General features: G+C 42.0%; 1 protein-coding gene across 1 annotated transcript in view; it reads left to right on the top strand.

Annotated features, from left to right (window-relative positions):
- The window catches only part of LOC104578755 (collagen and calcium-binding EGF domain-containing protein 1), a 95931-nt gene that overhangs the window by 66413 nt on the left and 13397 nt on the right, over positions 1-16121 (top strand). Inside the window, exons 3-5 of the mRNA XM_010226324.2 lie at positions 7902-7954; positions 14886-15020; positions 15181-15318. Of these exons, the coding sequence (XP_010224626.2) occupies positions 7902-7954; positions 14886-15020; positions 15181-15318 (326 nt within the window). The remainder of the gene's footprint in view (positions 1-7901; positions 7955-14885; positions 15021-15180; positions 15319-16121) is intronic.

Genomic DNA, 16121 nt, shown 5'->3' with positions numbered 1-16121 from the left:
CCAAAAGAATAAAAGAAAGCTATAATATAAAAAGAGCAAGACAAAGCTGACAACATGTATATAAAACTGAGTCTAAGCAGATGAGAACAGTGAGAAGTCCTTTATTCAATCATTCTGCCTTTTTTTTGACATGCTGTCTAACAATAAACCATATGTACATTCCCTCGCATTAAAAAAAATCAAACTCTAAGACAGAAGAGAAGAAATTACAGTCCAACGTGGAAGAAGTCATATATGAGATTCTGAAGATGTTTTCATGCACATAAAAAGGCTTTTGCAGGCACTGAAGGGATGATTTTGTTGCCTTTCTGAAATTGAGTGATACTTTATGTCCTGCATAACAAGATGATTTTGCAGCTGGGTAGCACCAGTGGCCCAAGTCGATCCTGACCCTGCAGCACAGCCTTATGGCTTGCCTCAGAGCCCTAATGTCTACAATTTCAAATAGAAATCCCAACACAGCGGATATCTTTCATTATGGATCAGAGGAAGGATCACAGGAAGCACCTGTCATAGTTTGTATTTTGTCCAGAACAGACCCAAAAAGCCCAGTTCCAGCTGCTCTTCTGGCTGCTCCTGTTCTAGGGAGGAAAGCTCAGGAACTCTGCTCTTCTCCAGGCTGCAGGATGCCTGCAGCGTTTGCTACATACCCACCTCTTCTCCTGCATTCCAAAGGCTAAAACAGTCCTAGTGTGTGGCTCTCCTGAAGCTCAGAGCCAGCTGCAAAAGGGCTCTAGACATATTTCTAACAGCCCTTTATCCTTCCCTCCACTCCTGCTTGGTTTACATACCCTTTCCTATACCTTTTGAATCTGCTTATATTTTGTTGCTCCTTTATAGAGAAATGTGTGCCCTGCTTCTTTCACACAATCACAAATATTGAGTTATGCACTAGCTGCAAATCATGTCAGCAGTTTGGAAGGTCCCTGGTACTCTCTGAGACAAAGGAACCACAATTTCTATTCCAGCACCATGAAAAGATGAGACAAAACAGTGCCTTGAACAGCTAAGAGAGGGAGAGTTAGTTAATCATGTATTATAATAAAAGAGCAGCAGAACAGCATATGAGAGAGCTTTCAAAATCATCATCTGACCCTTATTAGTATGAACTGGCATGAGTCTACCAAAGTCAATAGACGTAGGCTGCTTTTACCAGGGGACGATCTAGTCCCTGTCATATGTTCACAGCAGAGGAGTCTAGGAATTGTGAATCTTGTCAAAAGCTCCCCATCATCAATAACTGGAACTGGATTTTGTTTCTCCTATGCAGGAGGGTGGACTAGATGAGCTCTATAGGTTCCTTCCAACCTTAAGCATTCTATGATTCTATGATTCTGTGATTCATGTTAATAACTGGAAATGAGCAAAAGAGCATATAGCAAAGCTTCTTTTAAAAAAGAAGAAAAATAAGGTAAATTTGTTTGACTGAAGTAGCTGATGAGAAGCATGACCTAGAATCAGGCAAACCATTAGTCACTGAAAATCCAGCTTTCAGAAAAAAAAAAAGTAATTGGTTGCAATGATTTGCTTTTGGAGGTCTGAGTTCCAGCTTTGCTGGTAAAGGGTAGGTCTCTGTTGTTGCTCCAGTAGGTCCTCCTTTTTTTCCCAGCTTTATTCAGTCAGTTAACAGAAAAAAACCCTGCACATATACCTACTGTGGTGCTGCTGCATAGTAAAAGCCATGCAGACATGCACCCTGTGCTGTGTCATTCACCCTCAGCCATGGACAGTGATGGGAAGTGGTAGGGCTTGGACCTTGATGAGTTACACCCAACGTGATCATAATCATAAATCATCTCTTTACACAACTGTGGAAAAAAACCCAAGTCTGGAAGTCATGGCAAAGTGTATATTGAGTGACTGTCTACAGGGAGGCTATCCTCTCTTACTCAAGATTTTGGTATGTATCCCACAGAAAAGAAAACAAAAATAAAGTGCATTGCCTCAGTTTTAGACCATGTTGCTATAAATCTTCTCTCTGTGAATTACAGCTAAACTTTGCACAGCTACTGCGCTACTTCATTAACACATTGTGCTACAGATGGGCCATGTCTCTGCATGTTTTGGCAGACAGACCTGGCTCTCCTTTGTGTTTTATATGTATTATGAAAAGAAAAAACACAAGGATTTCTTTTAAAGTACCTTGCTGCTTCACTTTCATGATTGGCTAATCAATGTTTGCAAGATAATTACTGTATTTTACATTTGCATTTTTGCTGCACGGCAAATTTCTGCAATTCAGGATGATCAAAGAAAAACACAGGCTAGACACAATAACCCACCATCCTAACAAGGAGTCCTCTGTGTAGTTAAACACAGCAAAGCCGCAAGTTTGCTGACTTGGGTCTTGAAGACACAGCACAGACTCACATGAGCTCATGTTATGCTATTGTCTGAAGAAGTCTAGTTAAAAAAAAAATCTACCTTTCCTCAAATGATTAAATGCATTTGTCAAGAGAAGTGTTGACTTTCCATGAAAACGTTAGCTTGTCATTGGAAAAAAAAAAGAAACATTCTGTGGTGTTCTTAGGATTTTGACAGTTGCAAGTGGAGTATTTTCTGTTTCAGTTTTTTAGTGAAATACTGACCTTCTCTGCTAGCACTGGTTTCTCATAGGGTAGACTTTCTTGGTTTTGGTTTGCTGTTGTACAAAGTGCCAGTGGTTGACTACCCCATGCTTCCTTGATGTGGTTCTGCAATGCATGAGCTAGATAAGTGGTATTTAATTTTCATTAGCTGCTCTCCTGCCTTGTCATTATTTTCTCACAGCCTGGGACAACAGCCATGGTATATCTAAACCCACATAAAATACCAAATGGCTCTTATTACCCCATACTGAGTTGCTACTTCCAGTAACGCCATCCCATGCAGGGTAAAGAAAAGATAATAGTTTATATAAGAACTCGTTTTTTGAGTCAATGTAGTGATTGCTGTGCCTGCTTTGCTCCTAGAAGACAAATATCTCCTGGTGTTGATTCTTCTGTTTGTACTGTTGACATTTTCAGCAAGCTCAAAGAGTGTCCTTAACATATAATGTTCATTGGAAGCGAGCATAAAACTTTTCTTCTTCCCCTCTTCTTTAGTTCTTCTCCTTTCCCACTTTCTTTTTCCATCTCTTCCATTCCCCTTCCTTTTCCCTTGTCCCTTCCTCTGCATTTCCCCCTTCCACTTCTCTTCCTCTTCCCTTCTCTTTTCTTTTTTTCCAGTAATTAATTGACTATTATGTATCATCTGCAACACAAATGCCATGGTAGAGCTTTGGAGTCTCTTTGGCCTGAGATATCAAAAAAATGTATAACACATCAAGTTGCCCTGAGCCAGCTGTCAACAAGTGCCATGCACTTCTGTGTTACTGCTTACAGATACAGAATAAATCTCAGTTAAAATTTTATCCTATTATTATTCACATTCCCAAAGTGTCTCAGCTCTGGTAGGACCCTGAATCACTCCCTTCATCCACAGAAGCATTTTCTCAGCTCAGGATACCCCTGATGCTTCATTCTGATGTGCTCTGTGGCACAACAGCCCCTGCATGGCACAATTACCATAACCAGCCTCCTCCTGTCCTTCTCCCAAACTGCCTAGGAGGTTTGCCTGGGATAGGTTGACAACTAGAGGCTGGGGAGAGCTGTTCATTTTTTGTCCATTGGTACCAGTACGACATTGGTACTGTGGACTGGAAGGGAGGGAAAGCACACTCTGAAGACTCTGAAAAAAATGAGCAAGCTCAGTGCCCTTCCTCCAGCTGTGGAACAGACGGGCAGTGGTGTCCCGACAGCAGGCCAGGAGGTAGCTGAGGGACAGCAGCCATTCACCAGGTGGAAACAATTAAGGGAAAAATCATCAGGAGCCACATTGGATGAGTTACTGCTGATAGTTCCCAGATAAGCTAACTTAATAAAGTGTGGCTTAATTAAGCCACATTCCTTTCATCCTGCCTGTCTGGGGTGATGCTATTAAATAGCTACAGCTTGGTGACATGCTGCTGAGAGGCAACTGTCTTGATACACTTTGTGTCAGGCATCAAGGGGGACCTTTGGTCTATGGTCCATGAGGATGCTCAGAAAAGCTTCCCACATGGTCTGCAAGGCAATGGTCCAAAGAAGCCTGTGATGGAGGTAGATCCTCATTGCTGCTGCTCAGCTATTGCCTAGTCATGGATGTGTCAAAAAATTTATAGCTATCAAACTTTTGACCCTGATTCCCATCTTCTAACATTCAGTGATCCAGGACAGCCTCAACCTTGGCAGCAGAGGGGAGCAGTTAATCCCCTTTCAGCTTCTCTTGCACTTGTGTACTCGCCTGAGTGAAGACTGCATAAGAACCAGAAGTTGCCATGTGGCTCTAGTATTTTAAAAGCTAGTCCTCCCTATTAAAGGCTATAACAGATAGGTCTGCTAAAAGCTGTTCCTTCTGAAAACCAGATTTAATTATAATGAATTACTTTCCACATTTTAGTGGTGGAGCTTCCTGCCCAACTGTGCGTTATTTACAATGTTTGATGCATGCTCATATGTACACCTGCCTAGCAACTGTCTTGCTGAAAGTTATTCAGTCATTAAAATTATCAGTGGAGACCTCCTGTTACCTCTCATTTATGTTTAATGAGATTGCTGCTGTGCAACATTGATTAGACATGTCACCCTGGAGCTGGATGTTTGAAATAAGTATTGCTATTAAAATGCCTTTGCTAATGATCAACTGATGTGTCTATCATTTTGATAGATTTCTTTCCCGGAATGTATAAGGCTAAAAAAATGTAGGCAACACAGGGTTGAATTGCAAAGTTCAAGGAAATGGGTACTATAGTATTTTATTTCCTGTGCCTTAACTCTGAAGTATCACTCCCTTGGCAAAATCAAGCTGCTGTCTGAAGCTTACTGTGAAGTACAGAGTGCCCTAAAACAGAGTTCTGTAATCTTTAATTGTGAAATTATTGTCTGGGGAAATTGGTTTCTGGAGTGTAAACCTGAGTGCAATGTATCCCTTCTCTGTGCTGCTTCATTAGATATGATTTAAAGCTCCCATGATGTGAAAAAAAAATGTTGAGGAGAGGTATTACAATATTTCTGAAACTCCTTGCCCTGGGAACATTCAATAAAATCTAAAAGGAGACTCAAAAAATTTTCAAAAGCATCTAATTCACCTGTGGAACTCACTGCCTCAAGATGTCATTGAAGTTAGGAGTTTCAGAAAGGGTTTGGAGAGCTGGGGTAGCAAGAATATCCAGGTGTTTCAATTAGAAGGATATACTAAACTGTGCTTCAGGATGTCAGTGCAATATTTAATAGTTGTAACTCAGTATGTGGCAGATTTTCAGACCCTAGAGTGTTTTTCTCTAGATCACATGCTGTTCCTCAGTAATACGAACAGGGTATAAGACTAGCTGGGTGTTTGCCAAGGCCAGTGAGGCAGTCCCTGCGTGAAGACTTCCCTCATGCCCTGTGATATGGGGAGCCACCACTCTGCTCTTTCAGCAGAAGACATGTCCTAGGCAGGCCATCTGTGCAGAAGCAGATGTACAGGGCAAGGCATTTGGCAATCAGAGGAATCCAAGAAGTCCAAAAAATCACAATTAAGCAAGGAAAAAACAACAACTCCAGCCAAAAGCCACCAGTGACTAATGGACTTCAGTGGAGAAGGGTGCTTGGAACGCAAGCCTTACCCGTGGCTAGGTGCAGCTCAAGGAGCGCATGGACTCCTGTGCGATGCTTAGCTTTTGTCTGGAAGAAGCCTAATGCTAACAATTAGCTGAGAATTTATAGGGTAAAGGGTAGAAATGATAAATGCTGCTGCTCCCCTTCCCTGGTTAGTTCGGTCTGGCACAACTGCGTGGACCAGCATCTCAGAGTGGATGCCCTACTCTGATTTGCGCTCAGCTTGCTCCTTTACGCCAGCTTATAGCCACCACCACCCCCTGCTTCTGAAGACAGGAGGAGATGAATGTGCTCTTGGAAAGCCATCAGTATGGCTCACAGCAAATGGACAGCCTCCCTGATGCACCTTTGAACTCCTTCCTCCTGCATTTGTTTGTCTTGCAGATAAAACTTCACAGCAGTGTTTGGAGAAAAGTCTAATGAGGGACCACTGTTTGCATAACAAAGCAAGGCTTCCTCTTCAAATGCTCAAGCTTCATTAAATATAATTTATATTCCAGCTAATCTCTGGAAGTGGGAAAAAATGCAGGCAAAGTTTGTTTTTACATAGTTTGGAATAATGCATTGTTTGTTTTAAGCGGTCAGTTGCAACTGATAGTTGCTTTAAATTCAACATAATGATGATTTGTGACGGGCTGTGGACTGTCTAAGGAAGCCTTGTGTCATTGACTTGCATGGCTTTAGCACTCTTCTGTGTCAGTTATTGAATTAAAGGGTAAGACCAAATTGATGATTTCTTAGCTTTGCAGAGATTTCAGCATGTCCACAAGAGGTGAAAATTTCTGACTCTCTAAAATACACAGCTTTTTCTTCCTAAAGCCATGTAGATCTGATCAAATAGCACACTGAACGGCAGTCTGCTTTTTTTTTCTTTTTTGCAGTAGTTCTGGTAGCTGCCACCTTGGGACCTTTCAAAAGGTCACTCGGCGCCTGCAGCGAGTAGCTGACGAGTGCAGGGTGATGAGGACAGGAGCCGTCCATCAAGAATGCTCAGCCCCACTGGGAATCCTGGTGGCTTACTGCAGTTTCCTGACCCAAAAGCAAGCGAGCAGATATAACGGAGCTCTTAAATGTCCTTACAGCCTAGCAATAACAAAAAATGCACTCAGACTTCTTTTCATATAGTAGAAAACATAAAAAAGCTCTAGTCTTACAGAATCTCCATTATAGTTTTGTTCCTTTGTCTATGTAAAATACTCCCTTTCTGCAGCTGAAATGCTCAATGCGTTGCACTTATCACCTTCCAGGTTTATTAAAATATGAGAAATTAATAATAATATTTATCTTGTGTGTCCTTCTAGCTGAGATTTACCCTTTTCTGTAAGTTTACATTGTTATGACAGATGTTTGAAAACACCCTTCAGTTTATCATGAAAATTATGACCTGGGTTGTGTGCATGGACAGCACTGAGGTGTGCTGTGTCCTTTCAAAATGGAGAGGCAGGATTTTCAAAAATCATGTTTAATTTTGACTGGCTCAGTGTTGAGGTACTTAGCCCATGCTCCCCAAGAGCTCTGTGTAGCCTCAGGTGGCTGCCCATGCTACCATTTAAAATGTCTCCAGTCAGACACTCAAAAGCCAACTGGCCAAAAATGACTGATCAGTAAAAATTACAGCGAGGGGCCCTTCCTTAGCTTCTTGTGTTTTTAACTGCTATCCAGACATCCAAAATAATCTTGTCTGAGGAAAACAACATGTTATTGTGTTACTGTGATTTTGTTCTCTGGATTCTTCATACTCTCCCTGAATTGTTGGAATATTCTTTTTATTAAAAAAAAAAAAAGAAAAAAAAGAGTTAACCATTTGCTGGCATCTTTCCTGCAAATAAACATGCGTTCATCTCTGCAGGATCAGTGCATCTGAGAGTCTCAGAATATCCCAAGTGTCCCGGCTGGAGGAACAGGCAGCTGCAGATGTTGGGGGAAGAGTGAGCCTTGATTTTACACTTAAACAGGGGATAGTACAGCAGGGTGAGGGAGGCTTTCCATGGGGAGCGCTTGTGTTGGTAATCCTCTGTCCAGCACATGGGCAGTGGTGTAGCGGCATTAGAGAACGCATGGATTGAGAGAGGGGTTTCTGTGTTGCATTCTTTAATGTGGAAATACTTCTCCAGCATAAGCTAAGAGTTGTCATCTTACCGGTCTTATTGGCTCCATAACCATGATCTATTCATGACTATTTTTAAAGGCGACACCAGCCTTCAGAGAATGTATTTATTTATTTATTTATTTATTGTTTTTCAGGAAAAAATGCTGTAAGGGTTATAAGTTTGTTCTTGGACAGTGCATCCCTGAAGGTATGTGTTTTCACTGTTCTTACCCTTTGTGTCCTGGTGCATTTGTCTTTTCCTGTTTGCCCTCTTATCTGCACAGCCAAGTTGGAAGAGCCTCCTGATTTAACCGCAGACTCAGCTGTACCTCATGTGTCAGTGGGGGAACTGTCTCCAAGAAATTGTCAAGCAAATAAAAAATCAGTGTCTTCCAAAATTTTCACTTAGCATGCCAGGCCTTGATCCTCCCTAAATATATCTGGCTGCACAGATCTTGTAACATGAGCTGGTGCAAATGTTGGGCCACATTCTGCTGTTGGCCGTGTGCGCAGAAGCCATCTGTGCATCCAGAAGCACATGTTTCCTGACTGATGGCTTTCACAGTGTTGTATGAATATCAGTACTCAGGCTCTGGGAAGAACCCAAGATAAGCTACAGAAGGGGTGTTAGACTTTCATTGGGATGTACACTAACAAGGCTATGGAATAAGAAGCAGAAAGAACTGCATAGATCCTGGTTCCACCACAAGTGATTTGGCTTATAAATAATGGGGAGGGGTCAATGATTAGGTGAGTTAGTTGAGCTTTTAATTACCTATTTCCTGAGGACATCAGCAAGGGGACAAGCATCACTAGTTGGCGTCCCTGTCTTCCGCTGCCTTTCTTGTCGCTGGGCACGGCCCTTTTGTGGACATGGGCTCCCATTCACCAGCGAGCGGGAAGATACTAGGAATTACTTGGGGCAGTTCGTACTGTAGAGAAAAGGAAATGTTCTGAAGAATTGCCCTTGCCATTTATAAAGACGGTGTTTTGGTACTAGTGCTCAGTGGTTCCTGTAACAAGATCTCTCTTAGAGAAGAGTAGGAGGGTTTGCAGGTGAAGCTGAGACTCCCAACATATGCTGCGTGACCCTGTGGCTAAGATGTGTTTCAAGGGCCTGACCCAGGCAAAGCCCAGGAAGGTTCCAGCAGTGTTGGTTGATTTGGATCAGAATTACTCACATGAATGCCTTGTACAGAAATCCTTCTCCTACAGCTTCAGTTTCTTACATAGATGTCAAACCACCTACAAAGTTGCAAAGGTGTCCTGTGCCACCAGGCTGTCTGGTGTCCACTACAGAGACAGGCTGCCTACCTTTCCCTTGGTGCAGGCATCACCAAGGGTCCCTCTCTACCCAGCAGATGACTGTCTATGAGCTGTAGCTATGTAACCTAATCGTGCCTACTACTTTGTCCAGTTTGGATGAAATCAGCTGATTGAGAGGCTCTGAAGCTGTTGGAGAATAGGAACCATCAGACAACAGCAAATTATCAAATACTATAAGCAAATAAGCCATGTTTCCTTAGGGAAGCAGATTTTAAAAAATAGTTTATGGTCCCGCACCCTTCTGTTTGATGGTATATGGGAAATTGATCTGAGAGTTTTCCTAGTTCACAATGGCAATGTCCTAAAATGAAAAGTGACAGAGTAACATGTTTGAGAGGGTCAGCTGTTTTGGAGGTTGTAATTTCTGGTCAACAGGCTCTCCCCAGCATTGAATCTGCTGCTGTTTTCTTTTATATGAGCATTCTTGCTACAGACTGGAAGCACTAGCAGACCAGTTACAGAACAAATCATCTCAAAATGAGAATTGCATTTTAGCTGCTTCCTTTACGAGCTGGGTATGGTTTGGGTGCAGCTGGTGCTTACAAGGACTTCCTGTGGTTTTGCAGTGAGTCTGTCTCAGTATCTGGGGAGTGAGATTACAGCTTCAGTGTGAGAGGGACACTTGGAGCAGAATATTACACTGTACTGTGCAAGGTCACTATTTGTGTTGAAGGCAGAAACTCTGAATCCTTTCAAAGTGGAGAGAAGCCAGAATCTCTACAGTCTGGCTTCCAACTTTCTTATTGAGTGTAACATTTTTATATGCTGATATTCACTAAATATAATGGATACAGCAGAAGAAGTAATAGGAACAAAAACAAAATTAAGGCCATGTCAATAAATTATTGCCGGCTTCTAATTTTTATCTCTTGACGTTTTAGACAATTATGAGAGCTGCTTTTATTATATACCCGCTGACTTCAGTTAATCATGTCTATTAATTGGATCTCTGTAATCTGAGAGTTTCTGCCATTAATTGAATTTCTCTGTTGTCTGTGGCTTCTTTCCGTTTTTATCTCCACTCCCCTTTTCTTCAGCTCAGCCTGTATTTTGCCTTGAATTTCACAAGCCATAGCAGTTGCTATAACATCTGAGACAATCTGGGCCTTTGGTGTAGGGCCTAGAAAAGTGATTCAGGGAAGGGCTGATTTCACTTACTCCATTACAATATATCACTTGGCTCTTCACACATTGTTTTGGGGTCATCTTGACAGAGTGGCTGTACAAAATGCATATCTCGTCACAAGCACATAAGTATGCCGCAGATGTGAGATTATTAGAGCACATCTGCACCTTTTAATATAGTACTGGCAAGTCGGAATGTAGAGGAGTAGTTCCAGCCCTGTCTTCCTTGTGATTTAGCAGTGGATGCAAGGAGGAAGATTGGTAGAGGGATAGACCCTCCTTTTTCCACTCTATCACAGCTGCCCCAGGAAGACACTGATCTCCTCTGCTGACAGCTGTTATTTAAACAGACCCATTCCCTCAAGAGCTGAGTCTTTGTCCATGAGCACCTTCGGTTTCTCTCCTGCTGTTTCTCATCTGTCCTTGAAGAGCAACAGCATAGCCCAGTGAACTGAATCCTACACCCAGGTTCTGCCTTTCTCTTTGTTTTGCACACACCTCCTCTCCTTGATGTTCAGCTGCAAGAGGTGGGGGCAATGATCCTCAGGAAAACCGAGTGAAGTGTGCTTTGTGTCCGTGATGTCATTCTGTAGTGTCTCTTCCTGTTCCACTTGACCAGATACAGAGGCGTAAAGAGAGCTTCTTGTCCTTCCCTCTGGATGGTGCCCTCCTCTTTGTATTGGAGACTGGCAGCTCCAACCAGGTCCCATCTTCCAGCTTCAAGGGTAAAACACAGACCAATGGAGTCTGAAGCAACTGTTCTGGAGAGCAGCCTCCCTACCACTGGCTCATTACTTAGGTGCTCTGTTTTTTGATTAATTCACACCAAAGTTCTCTATGGCAGAGAAACACTAATTGTACAGGTTCTTTCTTTGCTAGTGCTATTTCAGAAACTTCTTTTTTTTGGTGCAACTTGCAGTGTTGCAGTGTTCATTCAAAGCTAAATGTGAAGTCATTTGTTACTCTGCTTCTGGTTTTCATATTTTCTCAGTTTGGAACAGCTGATCCTTGCTGTGTGACTTCGATTCATCCTCAAACTACATTTCATAGATTGGGCTGGCAGGCGGGGAGCTTGCAGGTGGAAGGAATATGCCTCCTTAGACTCTTTTGTTGCACAGAGAGGAGATGCACTACAGCCAGGATTTGCTGCACCTTTTGCACATTTTTGTCCTAGCCATAAGTTCACCTCCTGAGAGATTCTTGCTGCCTGGGATCAAAGCTCTGGAGACACACAGCTCCAGGGCATGCCCACAGCTACTATGATCTGGGTTGATTCCATGACTGTGTGGAAACGACCACCTGGAAGTACTTGGGACAATTAACATTTCCAGGATCTTTCGCTGTTTCTGTGTGAAAAAAAAAATTACAACAAATGATCTGAAATCTGTCCACCATCTCTATCATTGTCAGACATGGAATCCTGGTTTCTCTTTTAAAGTGCAAATATTGGTTTGTTTATGTACAATTTGGTGGGCTGGGAAGAAGAATGGTTCAGTTTAGTATGGAATTTAGGGAGAACTTAATGCAATTCTCTGCTCAAGCACAGACTTCCTCTGTTCCTCAGTATCACCCCTTTTAGGGCAATATCTTGTGGATGGTGGATACGACGTCCAAGTTAGCCAAGGCCTGTGTGAGCATCTATATTCAAGCTTTCCTAATCTAATCACAACTCTACTGGCTCTGCTATAACCTGTGCTGGGTGTTGAGGCCTCCAGAGAATGTCTTATGGCTCTTCATAGACCATCTGAAGGTCATCCCTAGCCTGCCATAGAATAAAATGCTCTGAGCTTAGCACATCCCATGCCTCTAATATTGTTTCAGAGATGAATATTTTTACACTGATAAATGTGGAAGAGGGAAACTGGTAGAGAGCAAAAAGGAATGGAGCAGGGAACTGTGGAAATCCTTGGAGAGCTAGCAGTAGTTAAATTCCAAAGGTTATATTTTGAGTATGTAGACCAAGTCTTTTGGTAAAGAAGAGGCTACATCTGAAAATATATCCTACTCTAGGTAAGCTAACCACAAGTCAAAGAACCTACAAATACATGTTATGTGTTTTTGTAATGGAATGATAGGGCTTTGTAGCAGAAAAGACTAATGTATGTTGTGAGGAGGAAAGAACTGTTGTATGGCTTTGCTTTGGTACAGCTTTTGAGACCCTTTCAAGTGGTGTTTTGACAAGCCATGGTCTTGATAGAGGTCTTCCTAAGGTGAATGCATAGGTCGTATTTGAAAAGTAGTTACATGAAATATGGCAAAAGCGAAAAGATTAAAAAGAGCTGGGTTGTTTAGTCTAGCTAGAAGAAGACAGAGGGAAATGTGATAACAGTTTTCAAGTTTGTAAAACCCTGCTGCAAGAGGGGAAGTAAACTGTTCTTCATGGCCAAGAGTAAGAGGGCAAAAATAATGAGCTTCAATAGCTCTAAGGGGAATTTAGATTAGATGGTAGTAAAAAGCTTTCTCTCTGCAAGTATATTTAATCCCTGGAATAGCCTGAATGGTGGTGGTATGTCTCCCAACCCTGAGGTTTTTCTGAGTATAGGCTATATGAATGCATAATAGGAATCCTGCTTGTGGTGGGAGAAGGTCCCTTCCAGCACTGTTTTTATGACTCTGTTAGAACACATCTGCACATGTAAGCGCAGGGAGGACGCAGCTCCCTTCGCCTCTCTTCTGAATAGGTTGAACACGGCAAAGACCAAATTCAATATCAGCACTAGGTAAGAAGCAGGCATCTTTGGCTCAGGAGGGGGCATATTAACATCCCTTCCAGATGTCTGTGCCCTGTCTGTGTGGTCTTTCCAGGCCTCCACCGCTCATGTGCAAGAAGGGTTTGTGCCCTCATCTGAACAGCGCCAAACGCTCGAATTCTACTGCGTAAGGGCCATTATCTTCAATAGCCTGATTTTATTTTGGTGGGAAATGAAACTTGTACTTGTGCCCAGGAAAAACACCACAAATCCTTTGTAATTGCGAATATTTAGTAGTGCCAAATGGAGCAGGAGCTTAAAGTGTCACCGAAAATATCCCAACTGGCCGCAGGTGGTCTATGTTTGAAGGCATTGGCCCTGGGTTTGTTCCATGCTTGTGCAAAGATTTGTACCCTTTTTACTGTGAGAGATCGTGGTAGCACAGTCACAGGGTTGAGGACAGATTTCAAGAGTTAAAATCAATGCAGCTGCAAAATAAAAAGGAAATAAAAGATGTGTGCTATTCAAAAGGTAAAAAGCACAAGGGGGGAATTGCTTGGCACCATTTCCATGGTATTTTTTGGTCTAAAGGACTTTGATGTGACACACTGGCACCACAGCAGCTTGTTAAGTCATACTTGGCAGTTTTCTGTACCTTGGCACACTGTCACTTCTACCTCCAGAGCTACAGATGTGCTCTATATAACTCACACAGCCAATGTGGTTTCACTCACTTTACCATCTTTTAGCTCGTTATAATTGTTTGGAAAATTTATTGTTCCCAGAAAAGTCTGCTCCTCATTAGTGTGAGTCAATAAGGAGTTTGGGCTTTAATTATTTTATACTGTGCATATGCAAATACATTACATTGTTGAAAATTTAGTGGAAACACTTACATTTGGTTTAGACCTGTCTGATTTGGAACAGGAATAAACTATTTCTTCAGTGGCCCTCCAGAACGCTGCATTGGAAAGTCGCATGCAACAGTGACCAACAGAATGAATTACTGGGTAAATGATAATGTTCCTGTGACACAGTCACAGAAACTGCTACTTGATCTGGCCTAAAATCTGAACTTCAGGGACCTGAGGTGGTTTTGAGACTGGACATTACTGTATTGCCTTTCTTCTCCCTGCAAGCAGTCACCATGGCGCTGCATGACCTTGATCAAGGCGCTGTGGTCCTGTGCTGCCTCTCCATGCATCACTGGTGCTCCTCATAGTGCTTGCTTGGATCAGTGGCTCTGCAGCTGGGCTTCTCAGTGATGGGGAAGCGCTAGGCCACACGAGTCCTTCACGCCTGCTCAGTCCCATGGTCCCAGACTCTGCTTCACCCTGGGTTTATTCCCTGGACTCCAGCTCTGTTGCTCTATAACAGTGAGATCAGAAACAGATTCGCCTTCCTGGTTGTGAGATGAGACTTCAGAGCATCTGTTGTGATTCCAGTGACAAGCTTGGCCAGTGACTTGTCATATCCTAATTTTCACATCACTAATATTAAAAGTGATGGGGGTTTTATAACAATGTGTTCTTTTCTAGAAGGGTTATAGCTGTTCTTGAACAGTTACTGTATGGTTTTGTCTAATTTTCCCATATGAGATAATATCTGCCTGAATTTGGCAGTTATCCTCACAGTGTTTCCCAGTATTTTGCATAGTAAATGTTGCTATCAGCACTCAAACATTTGTAGAAGAAAACAGCAAATAGCTTTTATGTAGTTTAATATTTCTGTGAGAATAATTCCTAAATTCTGCAAACTGGGAAAGTGCCTGTTTTTAAAAGTCCAACTTTAAGAAACAGTTCAACTATCGTAAGGCTGTAATTCACAACTGCGCTTTTGCCGTAATACATCACATTTGTTTCATGAATATTTTCTAGGCTTCTTCAATCCTCAGAAATAATGCAATAAGACTTTATTAATTAAAAAGGACAGCAGTTAAATGTTTGCTATCAAAGTGCTGCTATTGGTATTTTCCTAATCCTATCTTTCTCTCTGTAGACTACGATGTCTGTGCAGAAGCTCCTTGTGAACAGCAGTGCACAGATAACTTTGGACGTGTCTTATGCACCTGCTATCCTGGGTACCGCTATGATCGTGAGAGGCACAGAAATAGAGAGAAGCCTTATTGCTTGGGTGAGTAGAGGTGCATGTTAAGTTTATCTAAGGCAAAATGTATGCAGGGCCTCTTTCTCCAGCTTTAATGTTGCACGTTGCACATTTCGTGGGGAATTATTTGTTTTATTTGAGGTCTGACCTGCTGACTTTAGGACATGTTGAACACTTTTTCCTCCAGATATTGATGAGTGTGCCACAAGCAATGGGACCCTCTGCTCTCAGATCTGTGTCAACACCGTGGGCAGCTACAGGTGTGAGTGTCATGAAGGCTATACCCGGGAGGATGACGGAAAGACATGCACCAAAGGAGATAAAGGTATGTTGCTAATGGGTGCTAAAGATACTGGGCCAACGGGTCTTCTGGGAATTTAATCTCTTGCAGAGAGGAAATCCGTGGAAATGTAATGCAGTCAAAGCCAAAATTGATAGTTTTGTGGACTCAAGTTGTGTAAAAAGGAAACGCGGGTGGCCCTAGGTTGGCTGATTAGCACCAGTGAGCAGTCAGGCTTGCAGATGAGGTGTGCCTGGGAATTCCAGTGTCCTTTTAAGAATTATTTAGTCCAATCACTCACTTAAGGTGAGTTAACACTTGAATTCCGCTCTCCTGCAGTAAGTTGAATGTCTCAGGACTGTGATCAGATTTTTTTGTTGTTGTTATGAAAGCAAAGTGTGATGTAAAAGGAGAGAGTAAGGAGATGTTCCTGCTTTTCGCTATTGGTTTCAAAGTGTGAGTGTTGTGTATAAAAGATTTTAAAGTTTTTGCCTACATCGCAGTTAAATTGCAGCATTTAGAATACTTCAGATTAAATACGGATATGGCATTTTCAAAAAAAAAAAAAAAAAAAAAAAGAAGGGAGAAAGAAAATAACCTGTACTTTAGGGAAAAAAAAAGAAACTTTTTAAATAAATGATATCTTACCATTGGTTCTTCTATTAATGTCTGAACATACACAGCACTGAGTGCTTCAAATCCTACTGAATGGCAAAAAAAATGTATATAATTTTGCTTTTACACTGAAAATATGTAGCTAGAGACACCCCGTTGACTTTAATTATTCCTTATAGTTTTCAAATGTTTTATTTTCCTTATGAGTGTTTGAGAGTCATTAAGGAAAAAGG

This window comes from Tinamus guttatus, unplaced genomic scaffold (genome assembly GCF_059628265.1).
Source record: "Tinamus guttatus ecotype Peru unplaced genomic scaffold, ASM5962826v1 Tinamus_guttatus_pri_ptg000606l, whole genome shotgun sequence".
NCBI classification, from domain to species: domain Eukaryota; kingdom Metazoa; phylum Chordata; class Aves; order Tinamiformes; family Tinamidae; genus Tinamus; species Tinamus guttatus.
The sequence above is the reverse complement of the archived record's forward strand: the minus strand, read 5'-3'. Positions and strand labels throughout refer to the sequence as shown.